General features: G+C 40.8%; 1 protein-coding gene across 2 annotated transcripts in view; it reads right to left on the bottom strand.

The window, feature by feature from the left end:
* The window catches only part of glsb (glutaminase b), a 44,118-nt gene that overhangs the window by 21,560 nt on the left and 6,006 nt on the right, over positions 1 to 16,552 (bottom strand). For both annotated transcript variants that reach the window (XM_071921665.2, XM_071921667.2), the window contains exons 2-9: positions 13,791 to 13,887; positions 13,425 to 13,546; positions 11,724 to 11,853; positions 10,374 to 10,453; positions 9,418 to 9,581; positions 6,879 to 6,937; positions 1,372 to 1,404; positions 709 to 767 (exon numbers count right to left, since the gene is read on the bottom strand). In XM_071921665.2, coding sequence (XP_071777766.1) covers positions 709 to 767; positions 1,372 to 1,404; positions 6,879 to 6,937; positions 9,418 to 9,581; positions 10,374 to 10,453; positions 11,724 to 11,853; positions 13,425 to 13,546; positions 13,791 to 13,887 — 744 coding nt within the window. The remainder of the gene's footprint in view (positions 1 to 708; positions 768 to 1,371; positions 1,405 to 6,878; positions 6,938 to 9,417; positions 9,582 to 10,373; positions 10,454 to 11,723; positions 11,854 to 13,424; positions 13,547 to 13,790; positions 13,888 to 16,552) is intronic.

Genomic DNA, 16,552 nt, shown 5'->3' with positions numbered 1-16,552 from the left:
GCACTGACTCTTTTCTAATAAACATCAATAAAATTTATGGCCATCGTACAACATGAACACAGAAGCGCTCCTGACAATTAAAAAGGATGACACCGACTTTTTTGAGAGTTTGGTCATCACCCAGTATGTGACGAGAGGATTGGCACCAAAATCATCTCTGTGTCTCCGCTTTGGATAATTGCTTAACATACTGTATGCTAAGCAATTATGCAAAGCTTTATCCAAAGCATGAGGATAAACCAACTATGGATTACTAAAAGGTCTGAGTTTTATTCTGTGGCCTGTAGATTTCTTGTATAACATCTGAAAACAAAATGTTAATCTTTAGCTGTCTGGCTAACTTCACTCACTGCCTGTGTAAACAAAACAAGTTATGCTCAAAGTCTCGCAGGAAAAGAGATCTTTTGCCATTGAAAGTAGCCTCAAAGAGTGAATTCTTGTGTGTTTATTTTACCAATCCACTAAACAAGCCTGAGAGGTTATGCGTCATTAAAATTAACTCACCATCCAGCCTTAGGGCAGCTACAAGTTCTCATTTTCTCACTTTTCGGATAACGCCTATGATTACCAAACATACTGTATGCTTAAGCGTTAGCATGCGCACCAGACAGATCCATCTACCGTCCTTTAAGTCTGACGAATAATGTAAGGGATCCAGAAACAGCAATAGATAAGTGACCAGCAATAGTCCAATAGAGAGAGACTTACGTGGCATTGCTGAAACCCACATACTCGTTTCCGGCCATCTTGTTCAGAAAGTTCATGACCTGGAAGGAAAGCAGTGGTCGTTTTTAAAAAAGAGAGTTACAATGATCAGTAGTCCATGCTAAGAGCTTAATATGATTGCCTGTAGGCTTGTGCTTTAGACAGTGGGTCAAACAGTATTTGCAAATTTAAGATAAACTTTACTAGTCCCTGAGGGGAAAACGGTGGACAGAAAAAGAGCGCTGCTGCTCACAGTATAAATATTAAGACAAGAATAGTCACATCAATATATAAAAATACGGGTTCAGAAAAAGTTCATGTGTCACGCTATCACCTATGCATGCAGTCTCCTTCACACTAACACACATTCACTCCGTCATGCAACAACTAAAACACAGATTTAATGTTTGCTGTTCAGTAATTTAATTGGCAGCGGTACTGAGCAGAACTTGTGTCTGTTCAAATACATTTTATGGTTTGTTTTAGACTATTTTGGTTGCAGATGGGTTTTGACAACACAAAGTCAAGTTCAAACAATCACAGCACAGAATTAAAAGTCAATTCAGTATACTTTTCTGACTCAACCCATCTCGTAATACAAGAAGTTAAAACGTTAAAAAGTATTTGCAGCTACTCTTTGACCCAGCTCTGACTTTTAATACTTACATAGTCAAATTTCTCTGCGTTGCTTGCACCTTGCTGAGAGGGAAATAAAAAGGAAAAAGCATTAGTAGAGTTCATTCAATAAGAGATGCTGCAGAGGAAAAATAAAGCATCACGATAGTATCACTAAAATGATAATGCTACTGCTGACAAATTAGATCTACAGAATTAGCAGATTTGTATAGATTTGTATTCAAGCTGTGTAAAAATCACATGAGCTGTGGTTATGATTACACAAGTAGATACAAAGTAAGATTGGCTTGTGCAAAAGTTACAGAGGAGGGAAGTCTTTTGGAGTGAAGAAAGGGAGATTTAGTAGACTTATGCATTACTGTAGTTGAGCCAATTTAAGAAAAACACGTCTAACCATCACGTCTCACTATACAAGCTTTTATTTTTTAGTGAATCAAATGATTGTTTCACTTTTTCAGATTAAAAAGATCCAGTGTACAAATATAATTTCAAGTCCTTTGGGAGCAAAAAGTAGATCTGTAGCTTTACTGCGTGTGTATTTCTATATCATGAGAGATGTGGGTGTTTGCAAGAAAGTTTGTATTATGGGTTACCATAATGCAGGTGTGTGTGTGTGTTACGTGTTTGTAGATGTGCGTGTGTGTGTGTGTTATGTGTGCGCTGCTTGTTTTTAGGTCAAGACATGTCATGTGTGCAGTGAGATCAGCTTGCTCGACGGCCTGGCAGCCAAAACAGAGGGAGGGAGGAGGGGAGGGAGGGAGGAAGGAAGGGCTGATAAGGGGAGGAACTGTCTTCCTCTGAGAATGTAATTCATTCCTTGTAGCCCAGTGTACATATATCATATCATATCACAAACTTACTGATGTTGTCTATTCCCAAAAACAACAGCAAAAGGAAAATGGACACACATGCACATTTACAGTGCTGCCAGCTTTTGTTATAGCTTCAAAAATACCGAGCAATTTAGGTTTTGGATGGCGTGAGAGGATTTTAATGTATTAAGCTATTGCTACATGTATGATTGACAGTACATTTAGAGGTTCTACAGTTTACTGTGCAGAAGAAAAAACAAGTGACACTGATGGAGGTGTTAAAGAGTCACTAAATGGGGTTTCTACAGAGCTGGTTGGAGGAGAGAAAGAGAGGGGGAGGAGGGGGGGAAGGGGAGGAGATCAGGGGATCGGGGGAGTGGGAGGAGATAGATATGGAAAAGGAAGAAAAAATTACCAACGTCATTTGACCTGCAGCAGCAGTCATTATTTCCCACAGTTCCTAAGTCTGGAAAATATGCAACAACATACAAAAACAGCAACAACATGTAGCCTTCAAGCACCATGTAACAACAGTTTGGGGTTTGACCCGCCCGCGTGCTGGCACACATCCCATAGTTCCCACAGGGGGGTTAAGGCTATTCTGACCAACAGCTTGACATTGTGCTTAAATATAAAAAAAAAAAAATCAAAAACACATTGATACACTGGTGACAATGGTGAGGGGATGGGGGCACAGACATACATTACAGTTCCAACAAATGACAGGTTATGTCTTTGAACTTTTTTTCTGGGCGTGACTGATGACTCAGTGTTTACAGGTGACTCCTACATCACACAGCAAGCCTGTTTTCACTGTCTACTAAGCAGCATAACTCTGCAGAGGCTGCGGTTCATATCCATTATGGGTGTTAGAATGACAGGAGCGGTCGGCAACCAGTTTGACCTGACTAATCAATCAATACAACTACTGTCAGAAACTGACTGGTATGGGGGCAGAACAGTGCTGGATTGCCTGCAGTGTGCTAGTGAAAATTGGATTTACTGGGATTTCTGTAAAGAGAGGGGCAAAGGGACAGATATAAAAAAAAGTCTTTAAAGCTGAAATCCAGGATTTTTCCAGATTTCCCCGCTTTGATGTTCAGACTACAACCAAACAACCGCAAAAGTATTATATTATCAATTAAATTATCAGAGAAGGTGTAGCAGCCAGTGTGGCTCACCAGTAAACAGTTCCCACTCTACTCAAAATGGTTTCCCCGGACCAGGTCATTTGACTTTCAATGATTGTAACTTTTGTAACAACGTTAGACAATATATGGCTTGTGATGGTGTAAATATTGTGACTTGACAGCAACAGCAGCCTACAGTGTGTGCCACTAGCATATCAGTCAGATTAGCCAAAAATTATTTTAGTGTAAGCTCTTTGGGTCGGCTAGTATGCCAACTAGCTAGCTGCACTCAAAAAATTTCAATAGTGGTCTATGGAGAGCGTCTCCGACCATGGTAATACTGACAATTGGTATTGTGCAACCTGACTATGTTCCAGATGGATAAAGCAACTATTTATTACTGGAAAAAGTCCCAGATTCCAGCTTCAAATGCCAGGAAGAAATAAACCAGGCTACGGGCTGTGTGTTACAGTATGTACCAGTGTGGATGGCGTTTTCATTGATAACAGCAGCATGGAGTCAAAGTTTCCTCATATTATTGTGTTATAATATTAAAGTTGCCATAGTTCCTCAAATAAATAAAGACAAACTGTTCCATACCCCTTGCAGCAATCACATCGTCTAATACTGAAACCATCGAATATGGGGACCTGACTGACTGCCCACTTTCGTTTGGCAAAGGTTAAGTATCTATTTGACTGGCTCTTTGAGGCTCAGTCATTCCACTGCGATACCACGGTGTGTTTTGAAGGCAGTTTGTTGGCTGTTCCTCCCTGACCTGACAGGCTCTTCTTCCCATCAAAACAAGCCCCGAGCACCATGTGACCTAAACCCAGGTGTCAGATGCTTTATGCACATGATTCATTATTAGAAAGAAGAAAGACGCCTGCATGCTGTTTTGATGTTCCTCAGTGGATAATTCATTAAACTCAACTGCCTCATCATGTTGCCTAACAGTGCTGTGGAAAGTTACTTTTAAAAGTAATTAGTTATTTTACTTCATTACTTAGCTTAAAAAGTAACTAGTTATGTTACAACATTACTATTTGGTCAAAGTAACTCTGTTAGAGAACTTTTGTGTTACTTCAAAAACATGCCGCAGCAATACGGCTCGTGTTACCGATCATTGTTTTAAAATGCAATGCAAGACTATACTACTGTTTTTAAAACAGTAAGCCAATCTCATTTACATAAAGCAGACTTAGATCGCATTTGTTTCAATTAGCAGCATGTTCGCTGCACTAGGTGCCACAGGATTTTCACCGTTTTCTACTCTTATTTGCGGCAAAATTAACTGAAACAAAAATGAGACAAAAATGTAACATTCCAATTTTAAAAAGTAACCAATAATGAATTTCAAGAATTGAAAAACTAATGTGTTAAGTTACTACTTACAACAAAGAAGTAACTTGAGTACTCCAACGCGTTACTTTGTTACCCCCAACACTGTTGCTGAATTTTCCACTACAGGATATCGACCCAGGGTGCAGGTGTCTCTTTTACATCGGCTCGCCTTGTGTATCAACACCTGGTCAGGATTTAGGAAGTGCAACTCATTGCTCCGCTTATTAAAAGACTACTGTCATCACATAAAGCAGATGCACTTGCATTGCAGTGACTAAGGGAGAGTCATACAGTCTCTGGTTAGTGAGTGATTGGATAAACGTTTGCTGTAATGCCACAACAACACCATTTCTGATGCCATGACTGGATGTCATCATGCTCTATCAAACCTAGACATTTCACGTCATGTAGTTTGGTCAAAACAATCTTCCCAGAGGGAAGCAATTGGTTTGCTTGACATATGATTTGCAGATGAATGTGAATGTCTCTGAATGTTTCCTCTCTTGAACGTGTGGGAAAATGCGCTCAAGATAAACAAGGATATATTTGTATGGTGATGCAATGCACAAGAAGCACAGGTGAAAAAAACAAAATCAAACAAGAGAATGGGACTCTGACAACATGTGGACACCGACAACATACGTGTCCCAGGCCCTGAGTCTTGTGACAGTGGTCCTCTTTTGGCGGGGGTGCTACAGTAACTACTGTAAAGTATAGGAGGTCAAATCCAGAGCAAACAAGCCACATACTTCAACGTTCTCTTCATGCATACTGTGGATGATTTGGCACCATCTATCATTTCTCTGCAAAGGCTTTTATTCTGTTCCCTGTTAATATGGCTCCCTCCTCAAGTGGAGAAAAATTCCACCTCCAAGCATTTCTACCACATTGTTTCTTACAATGAAACCAATGGGAATGAAATGAAGATGAAGAGAACCTAATAATGAAGCAGATGATAAATAGTCGAGAGTCTAGGTGGTTGGGCGAAAGCTCAGCACAACAGATTCATCTCCAGAAAAAGCTGTGGCTAAGCAGCAATCTTTTAGTTGACCTTTTTGTAGCGATACATAAAAAACTGAGTTCCGCGTTGTAGCGACTCTAAAATTCATAATTCAGCAAAGTAAACCCAAAACGTTAAAGCTGATTCCAGGATATTTAAAAGCAAAGATCTGCGTTAAAGTTTCATGGCTTTAAAAAACAATAGAGCTGGCACACAAAAGGTGTCAGTCAGCTCTTGTGCGTGAGTGTGTGTGTGTCGTCAGCACAAATAATTGAACAGTGAACTGAACATTAAAAATTAACCTTAAGAATGAATATTAACAGCAGAAAGGCTAACAGAAGAGCTTTAAAAGGGATCAATGCCTTTCTGACAACCTCTATCTATATAGCTGGCATTTAAGCCAGGCCTAATCTTTGCGGTTATAGGTTAACCTGTCAGCTGCAGTGTGGTTGTCGATTTGTTGGATAGTGGACAATTCATTTTAGTGACTAAGTGACTCTGAATCTCTCTAGTGTAATTCCAGTGTGAAGAAAAAATAGAGAGTGCAGTTTATTTGAAGAAGAAGAGCGGTGACACCAAACTCTCTCATGACATGATGGGATGGCTTTGGCGGGTGACATGTTTTCTAACTCGCCATCTACCTTCATGAACAGGTTTTGTCTGTCTGTCTGTCTGCCTGCACTTGCCTCGCTCTGTGTGCAGGTTATTTTCAGCGGGGACAATAACAGCACGTCATCGTGTGTTGGGTGCTAAGTCCGTCTCAGGAAGGATTAGCACAAATCTTAATCGCCACGCCAAGTCGCATGGAAGTGGACTAAGGTGACGTCCTACACATCCCTCGGTCAAGCCAAGAGTCATTTTCAACAAAGTGCTGACACATAGTTGGACACATTGGGGAGTCCATAGTGTATAAAACAAGTGACAAAATGATCAATTACTGAAAATCATTTGGCAAATCTGAGTGTCGACAGCGTATTGAATCAGTAAAATCGCATTACTGTGAATGGTAGCGAGGGTGATTTTCTTGTGTTCAAACAAAACTAGGTCACATATACCATTGTGAAACAGTCAAATCTTATCTGCCACCAATATTTATGTTGACCTTGATGTTATCTACTTGATAAAAGCAGCTTGTTGATACCGACCAAACAAGAGTGGATGATTATCTACCTGGGGTTTCAGTGGAAATGACACACGGACATAAAAATATACAGGAAGGTAAAAAAAAACAAAAATCGTGATTGCTTTTACCTTTATCAGTGACGTACAAACAATAGCGCCGGCGTTCACCATGGGGTTGTGGGGCTTATCTGCAAAAGAACAAGAGGTCAGTTAACACGCTGTACAGGATCTCAGATCAAGGTGTAAACATTCATATACTGTACATATACCCATGTTCTGTGTCTATAGACAGAACAAACAACATGACTTGACAGCAAATATGGGTGCAGTTAAATCAAATGCATTTAGAGCACACTGATTCAAGATTGTTACTCACTATTGCAGATGAAATGTAGCTGTGGCTGCGTGGGGCCTGTAACATGTATGGATGATAGCGGCGAGATGTTTGTGTTTACAGTTTCACTTTGCGAAGTTGTATGGGATGTAAAGCTTCATAACTGGGCGTTTGTTTTACATATGGCATGTTGGCTATCACTTGGCAGACCCACTAATTCTCTGTGTGGAAGCCCTATAGTCCTACACATGTATTCTAAGATGTTGTACAAATTGAGCTTTGTATTTCCATCCAACACTTTTTCCCCTCGTACAAGGATTGGCACAAAACAAATTCTGTCAAGAGAAACCGTCTCAGTCTCACAGATTTACTGCCCAAAATATTCACCAAGCAGCATCGAGTCAAACTAATCATCCGTCGTGACACCAAAGACACAATTGGCTTCAACTAGACAGACAAATAAATAACCAACTACATAAATAAGGTTTTGTGAGGTAACGATGACTTCTGGCCTATTTCCCCCTCAGCAGAGTTCAACGAAGGCAGTCCGACTGCATTCCGTTTAAAAAGCTGAACTGAACTTGCACACCTGAAGATTCTTGTGACTGTTGTGTTGGAAAATAAAAAGTTGCTGAACAAGAAGTCCCACACACTGTCCACTCACTTGCAATGTTTTTATTTAAAAGGTTATTTAAATGCTTCGGTCCTCAGATGTTCATTTTGTTTAGATTGACAGTGATAGTGGGACTTCTTGTTCAGTGGCCTAAAAAATGTGTTCCCTGAAATGAGCCCTCCCACTGAGCAATTTTATACTGATTAGCTGTTTAAAAGACATCTAAATGGTTATAGGTTTAAAAGTGAAAGTTTTACAGATGTCTACTAATGTCTTAGACTGCGTCTTCTGGGGTAAGTAACAGAAATAAAGCATTATCTTGTACATATGGACTTCTCTGGTGCATATTTGTGATATTTCCAGCTGTTTATGCATTGTTTAAATATGTTTATATGCGTAAATTTATTGCTGGGTCTAAAATTGGGCTATACCTAGCCAAAAAAGACCCTGGGCTATATGAGAGCTAAACCACATATGCGATTTTGAAATGACGTCTAGTGCTCAGTGGGCTCTTTCTCTTCCCTTCACAGGTTGTGGCTGGGTAAACTAAACAAGGAGGTGAGAGGAGGCCCGCCTGCCTCAGATCTGTGAAAGAGTACAAGCGCAGCCGTTATATCACCTACGTTTCTTCACTGGCACATGATCCTCTTACACAACAACAACAACAACAACAACAAGAGGTCCAAAAGCGAAAGGGTCAGCCTGGCAGAGCAGAGGCAAAACGCCCACACAGGATATGACGACAAGATGGACGTGCTTTAAGTACCAGCCGGGGGATTAGGGGGTTTCCTCTAACTGGCAACAACCTTGGACTCAAATAACTAGGATCACATTTATCTTTGTGATTACCAGCACAGACACTCGTTTGAAACTGTACAGGACTTGCGCAAGGGGGTCTATTTCATGAAAAGTCATCCAACATGGCACCCTTGTTAACCTCAATAGCTGAATGCACATTTAAAGGGTGTGTATATATATAAAAGGCAACCTACATATAAGGACTAACATGCAGACACAAAGTATATGCGTAAATGTGGATACAGACATCTCTAGGGTCACATGATTTTATACATATTTTCCGAACAAAGCTTCAAGTCTTTAATTGTATCGTGTAGATAATAAGACACTCTCTACCAATCTTATTTTCCGAGCTTCAGACTTTGCCAATCACTCCCTTGTTTACAAACCCGTCGCAAAAAAAACAGCACTGAAGCTTTTAATCAATTCCAGTTAGGTTGTCACTAGCCGTTTGCACCAAGAGGATGTGATTCTGATTAAATTGCACTATAATCCAAATCCATTTTTGGCTCAAGGATTGCACCACTAACAATGTTCACATGCATTTCCACAAAGACATTAGGAAAGATTGATTGCTTTGACACAGCCAGTCCTTGGCTCTTCAGGCACTCACAAGAAGAATCCCATTTCACGACATACTGAAACCTACTCTCCATCCAAATATGCTCAAGTAAAACGCTTTATGACCAAGCTTTTCTGCTTGTTCCACAACACAAATCTAACTGCTTGACTCTATTCCAAATACCCAAATGACCTACAAACACATGTCCTTTTAAAAACGAAAGCTCTGCTTGTGAACAACAAGGTGGATCTGCGAGTGTACGGGAATTCAAGACGTTGGGCTGAAATAAAAATCACTCCTCCATCTCCCTGAAGCTGTTTTCCTCTCAAACTCTTCTCAACCAAAACCCCTAAAAGCTCACCGTCCTCGTCCAGGAAGAGCTTGTTGAAGCGCAGGCCGCTGGGTTCCTTCCCAATGAAACTGTGCACATACTCTGTGCCGTGGTCGTGAACAGCGATGGCGTACTTCAGGGGCTTGACACAGGACTGCAGACAGAAGGGGACTTTGGTGTCTCCGACTGTGTGTCTAGGGAAAGTAAAAGATAAGAGTTATAAAGCAGGGATACAGGGATGTAATATAATTTACAGATTTGGAACGAGTACCTAGAAATGACTAAAAGCGGCAGGGAAATTAATAAATGCAGGGCAAGTTATCATTGTCCATTCATAGAAAACTCTAAGAGGTTTTACTGGAAGTCATTAGCATCGATGACACAGCGGGCGGAAGCACATTGCAGCATGATAACGAAATCAAATTGTCGTTTCAGTCCTCGTGCTATCTTTATGACTTCCTCTGTTACACAAAACACAACACATACACTGACATACTGGCATTTTACAATCACCAATCAACTGTTGACATCATTTAGTTACACCACTAACACTCGAGATAAGCTTTCCCTTGCACTTGTTTTGTGTGAAGTGTGTTCTGGGAAATACTTGAGGAGTACAGCGCAGCGTTCATGTGGTATTTAAGATTAAAACGCATACATTTTTCAGTAAGGATTATGTAAAGGGTTTTTTGTCTTGTTTTACTTACTTTTATATGGTGAAAAGTTTCTGTATTGGCACTGAAGTTTGAATAAACTGTCTTATTAGCTGGCTTATGTTAGCAAATTGGCAAATAATTTAGCTTGCAGCTAGTGGTACCAGTGATTTCAAACAGGAATGGTAACAAGCCATTTTAAGGGTAGCGGAAAAACAACCCCCTTTTTCCCAAATAATGTGAAAACTGCTTGGCAAAGGGAGAATAATGGACTAAAATTGAAAAGTGCACCGTATCCCTTTAATGCTTGGTCCTGCTCACGGTCCGTCTTACCTTTGTCCATCAACCGTACACAGAGAGACGGCCCACAGGTCAGGGCTGAATTTGGCAAGCTGTGGGATGTAGTCAGCAACCTGAGGAGAGAGGAGGATAGCTGGATTTGTGCAGGCACAGCGGCGGTTCACCTGACACCGCTGACGTCTGCTGAGGCTCGGGTTTCAATGAACAACTGACACCACTGACTGACAGAAGGTCAAACCCTCAGCTGAGGATGTTGCCATTGAAGGAAAAATCCGCCCTCGGATACTCATAAAACATAAAGACTTTACAGTGTCAACGATGCCCTAAATACGAAGACATGAATGCGACAGTGTTTTTGAGGGATTATTTCCTGGTAGAGATTTCCATTTCTCCCTGTGGGTGATTGACAGTATGCAGAGCGTAACATAATAGGCACACTGATATGAAAACACTCAGCTCGGGAACAATGAAATGATGATAAAACCAAATTAAGGCTTCGTGTTTACTGTGATGGATTATCTATCTCAGGCAATTTTCAAGTCTGTGGAAGTTGTTTTTCATACTGTACAAGAATGAAAGGCAGCAAATGGCTTCTTCTGAAGGGAGGAAAACAAGCCCTGATGTCTCCAACTATGCTGACTGTGCAAACTCCACCAGCAATAATGTAGAGGGGCAATCTAGATGATTGGCACAAACTTAAAAACACCAGTATTATCCTTTCAAGTATTCTAGAGTAGATTTTTCCTTTACGAGTCTGGTAACAGAGTGTTCAAGGCCAGTGTGTTTTGTTCCTGGTCCTCAGGATCCAGAGCATTGCTGGTTTTCATTCTAGCCATCTAATCACAGACTGATTTACACCTGCAACACCAGGTTAGTGCAATTAACTACCTGGCAGGATAGAAAACCAGCAGGAATCTGGATCCTGGGGACCAGGGTGCACTGCTCTTATCTATTATTATCAGAATCAGAAACTTTTTCGCCAAGTACAATGTACAAGGAATTTCTCTTGGTGCAGGTGTCAACAAAAAGATAAATAAGAATAAGAAAAATGTAAGAAATATAAGAAAAATTTAAAAAATTGAGAAATGTAAAAAATAGAAAAATTTACAAAATAATGTAAAATGTAAAAAATATATACACAACACAATACAAATAAAAGTAAAAATATATGTGCAATGGGTTATGTACAGATATTATAATGGTTTAGCCTATATAGAATTGAAACTTTTTAAACAGGTTGTGATTTGAAAGAATATGATAGTGGATAGGAAGATGATAATGAATCTAGCCATGGATGGCCAACACATATGGCTGATAAAACTGTATGGGCCAAATAATGATGTTGCAATGGGAGAAAAAAAGACAGATTGCTCCACAACACACCTGTCCTCCAGACAGATTTTTGGCACTCTCATACAGCTCATCAATATGGGAGGAGAAGGACTGGAAGTCTGGGATGACGAACTTCTTGCGGAAGGCCTGAGTGAGCAGGACAATGTTGCTCTGGACACACCTGATGGATAAACACAACAAATACCACGCTGAAATACTGTGCTTCAACTATATAGAAGCATCACATCTACAGGTCGATTTTCTTTGGTCCAAACTGTAGTGGAAAGGTTTTCTTGCATTTTTGCATTTGGGTCATTTAGGTTCACACTGCCCAATTACAAGCAAACCACGGCTTGTAAACAAAAGTCACATGAACTCACAAGTAGCTCGTATATTGAGGTTTTGGTGACCTGTCATCCCATGAGGTTAGAGATTTTGGCCTCAGGGGGCAGTCAAAATAAATCCAATTCCAATCCCGGTACTTAAGATAAGCATGATGACTTGTCTGCACTCTTTTTTTTTTTTTTTTAAAGATTTATTTTCAGGCATTTTATGCTTTATTGACAGATATATATAGTGAGAGAGAGACAGGAAGGTATGGGAGAGAGAGAGGGGAGGACATGCAGCAAATGACCGCGGGCTGGATTTGAACCCGGGTCGCTGCAGGAAGGACTGAGCCTTATATGGTACACGCTCTACTCGGTGAGCCACCAGGGCGCCCCTTGTCTGCACTCTTTGTGAACTGCTACATCTGGAACATTGAGAAATAGCTGAATATGAGCATCAGCTGAGTATGAGTTCATTCTGTTCTGCTAGGCTTTCCAAGCATGTGGAACTGCTGGCTATCAGATGTCAACATCCGTCACCTTATACCCATAAAACCTTGCTTTTTGAGGTTGTTTCCTGTAGTTGGTTTGGATCATGTTTGCACTCCCAACAAACCAGACCGAGACCTGCTTTCCAGTCGGCCTCGGCACCATTGTTCGATGTCATCTGAGTTCGAATGGCATTGTTCTGACCTGACCGAACGAACCAAACCTATGTAGTAAACACTCCAGAGTTTGAATAAACCATTCCAAACATGCTTAGTGTGAACATGCACTTAACCCCTGGACTATCTGGACACACACAAGAATGTATCTCAGTATGTTTAATAATCCAGAGGGACTAGTCCTCGGTCACACAGCCATCGGTGACAGACCCACCAAGCTTGTTCCACTATCTTGATTTATTGCCTGTCCACAACCCTCACCCAGCAGCTATAGACTGGACAATGAGGAGAGAGTCCATAAATCAAGTGTTAGGTGAGCAGTTGGACTGTGTGGCTCAATCACTTGCGGTCAGTGTCATGTGTGTAGGAATGGGGAAGTGAAAACATTGTGGACCATATTCTTGCTGCATCTATGAATGGGAGGGCACACCAAGGATCACCGTCAGCTCACATGACCAGTGGACTTCCCTGTGATGTAAGGGGAAGAGCCACACTTACAAGAATTGGCATAAAACGCCTTTTTGCAGAAGGGGTTTTCTTTCATTTTTAGTTTGACGTGAAGGTTTACACAATCGTTAATCTGGGTTGAATAATGTTTAAACTTTCCTAAGAACAGACCTTTTTGGAGATGTAAAGTTTTCCATCAGGTTGTAACATGTCTTTTGGGGTGCAAGAGAGTACACATTTTTTGGGAAACGAGACAAAAATTGACACAGAGGTGGGTCCATGTGGTGGAGGAAAGCAGCCGCTATGAGACTTACTTCTTGAACAGATGTCTGTCCAGCATCACGCCATCGGATGTGTTCTTCAGGGTGACTTTGAGGGTTTCCATGCATTCCTTCAGTCGGGGGTCTCCGGTGCGTAGCCCAGTAGCTTTAAGTGCCTGAAATTAAGAATACTTATGAACACAGCTGAGAAGGAACATTGTAAAACAAAATAATCATGGGTAAAGAGGCTAACAAAGACATCAGTTTAACTCCATGCTAGTTGTGACCCTGAGTTACTGGGTTATGTGACCACTGGAATCCCACTGGAAACGTGATGCGTTCAGAATCAAGTGTGTTAAGTGGCGATTCAGCTGTGACTTTAGTGTGAATCATCAGCTGATTTCAATCTGCAGAACTTACTGTGATGAACTTGTGAGCGGGAATCTTCTCTTGGCCTTCTGCGATTGTGTAGAAGAGCAAATCCTCCAGACTGGGAAGAATGCCTGCGTTTCTTCTCCTAGGTTGGCAGGTGCAGACACACAAACACAAACACAAACACACACACACACACACACACACACACACACGTAAGATAAACAGCATTTCCATCAATGCTAAAGTACTTATACCTATACTAAAAGTCTCTTGCTCTAGGTGGGAAATACTTTGAGCAGTTATAATGCAGCCAAGTTTATTATACAAGATTGCACACTTAGCACCACAACAAAGAGTAACAAAGACCTAAATAACGTTAGAATAAGTGATCGTACATTGTAAATAAATTTTCTTTTATCAATAATTATTTAATGAGAATATATTCTTACATTGTGTAAGTTTTAAAACTCATTTGGCTTATCTTTGGTGTGGGAGTCAATAATTCAAGAGAACATTATATGGGTTAAGTAGCCTAAATGCATTCCAACAGTAAATCTAGTAGTACTGTACTGAAGGCATGGTTAATATGCGCAGCATGGTTGCCCTTTTAGCATGAGCTACAACAAAGTCCTTCTCCTACTTGTGTGACTTGCCAGCATAAACAAAGAGCTTATCTGGTGGCTGTTGATATAGTCTTATCACATTAGAGGGGGATTTGTATGGCACACATTAGAAATAGCATGCAAGTGTTTGTCGTGTGTGTGTGTGTGTGTGTGTGTCTGTGTTTGTACAACAAAGTTATCTTTATTATGCATGAAGCGCAGAATACAGTGTACCTGTTGGCAGCGCACCCTGGCAGATACCACAGGTTTACAGCCACCAACCGGTAGCAAAGCTGTGATGCTATTGCTAGGCTAACTGTTAGCGAAGGCCAATGGATGGTAGCACTTATGCAACACTATATTTACTGTTGCAGAACATGTTAAAACTCAAGTTCTGGCTCCAGAGAAATGAATTGCCTTTCAGAGTGTAGCCCATCGCACACAGGCTAGGGTGTGTGTGCGTCTGTTTGCATGTTATGGCACCTGCGACGTTTGACTCATGCCAGAACAAAGCATAAACCTTAGCCAAACCACACTAATTTTTCCACACTGTAAATAACTCTAAGACAAACCTCTCAAGGCATAGGGAAGACAAAGACAACACATGATGGAAGATATGAGGTATAGAAAATAAGAAGGGAGGAAAGGTATGAGGAGAACATGCAGGGAAGTCAAAGCACTAACATAACAGCTACAGACTAGCTTAATTTCTTTATTAAAAAAGGAAATGTAAAATGAGTCATATACTTACACACAGAACATGTAAAGCAGGCAGAATGATTGAGAGAAAAAAAGAAACATGCCAAGGAAATATTACCATACAATTAGACATGACACTGACAAACAGTAACATGCGAAGATCTGCATATACATCCTTTGTTATCGTTTCACATTCTACTGACAGAGAGCAGACATTTTTACACGCTTGCCCACCAACTTACAGATGTTATTAACTCAGAAGCACTGCACTACGACCACAGAATTTAATAGATTACAGTGTTTTGAGGCCCACACAATTGATTTAAAACTTTAGAGGCGGAAAGACCGATGCTTTAAAACCTGAGAGTACAATTTGTTTAACTACGGAATTCTAAAATCATGCGGAATCCCACAAATATGTACGATTTTGGGGAAATTGCTTCAAAAAAAAAGGTAGTTATTTTCTATCACCGTACGAACAGAAACTTGGATACTCCAGGCCTACGTAATGACGCTTGAGACTGTATGAACGTGCGTCATGTGCATGTGCGCGGATGATTTGTAGAGAGGAAAGGAAAATGTCGAGGCGACCGCCAGGAAACAAAACGACTACAGCCACCAAAAATTTGAGAAACAAGGCACTTGCTCTAAAATTTAGAGTACAGCAAATCCCGAATAATTTCTTACGAATCAGACAATTAATGCTCTGCAGATTTTGTCCACACACTGGTGACTAGACACTGGCAACGATCACATGAAGTTAAAGATCCACTTGAAAAATAAACTGTGTGCAGAGTCAGACATTCCAGTAGAGAAAAAAAATGAACAGTGGCGTCCTTTCGTCGTCCAGCAGTGCAAACAAGGGGGAGCCCGCGTCAGAGCAGCCTCAGGCAGGTGCATCCACTCCGGGTCTTTGACACACACACGGCCCTGACCAAAGTCTGTGGCAAAAAGTTCAACATTGCTGTGGATGAAACCACTGACAACGGGGATTGCTTTGTTTCATACACACAGTTTTCTGATAGCAAAAAAAAACAAAAATTGAGAAAAAACATAACAGAATTTGAGAAAAAAGTAAACAGATTTTACAGGGCCCTAAGTAATGCATCAATTCAAGATAGCTTCATTGGATTCACCTGTGAAACTGGCAGTTTCGTAGCCAGCTATCACTTTGGCTCATTAAATGAACTACTGGCCCAATGAATGAACAAGTCACTCACATTTGTACCATTCATTTTGACCAAAAGGTGCCACTGCCTGCTTGCCTGAACGGTTTGCTCAGTCCGATACAGAAACTATCCCATACACTAACAACTGAACTGCTGAACAAACTGTACATACTGCGCTTGCGTCATGAAGTAGTATGCAGTTTGGGGGTCACGATTACACAAGGACATTTTGAGAATCTGTTACAACTGTGGCCATTTTTTTGGAGAGTAGCCATGAATGAAGTCATTGCTAATATGGGCAGATAACAGCCATTTTTGTCCTGAACGTTTCACGTTT

This window comes from Centroberyx gerrardi, chromosome 10 (genome assembly GCF_048128805.1).
Source record: "Centroberyx gerrardi isolate f3 chromosome 10, fCenGer3.hap1.cur.20231027, whole genome shotgun sequence".
Lineage (NCBI taxonomy): Eukaryota > Metazoa > Chordata > Actinopteri > Beryciformes > Berycidae > Centroberyx > Centroberyx gerrardi.
The sequence above is the reverse complement of the archived record's forward strand: the minus strand, read 5'-3'. Positions and strand labels throughout refer to the sequence as shown.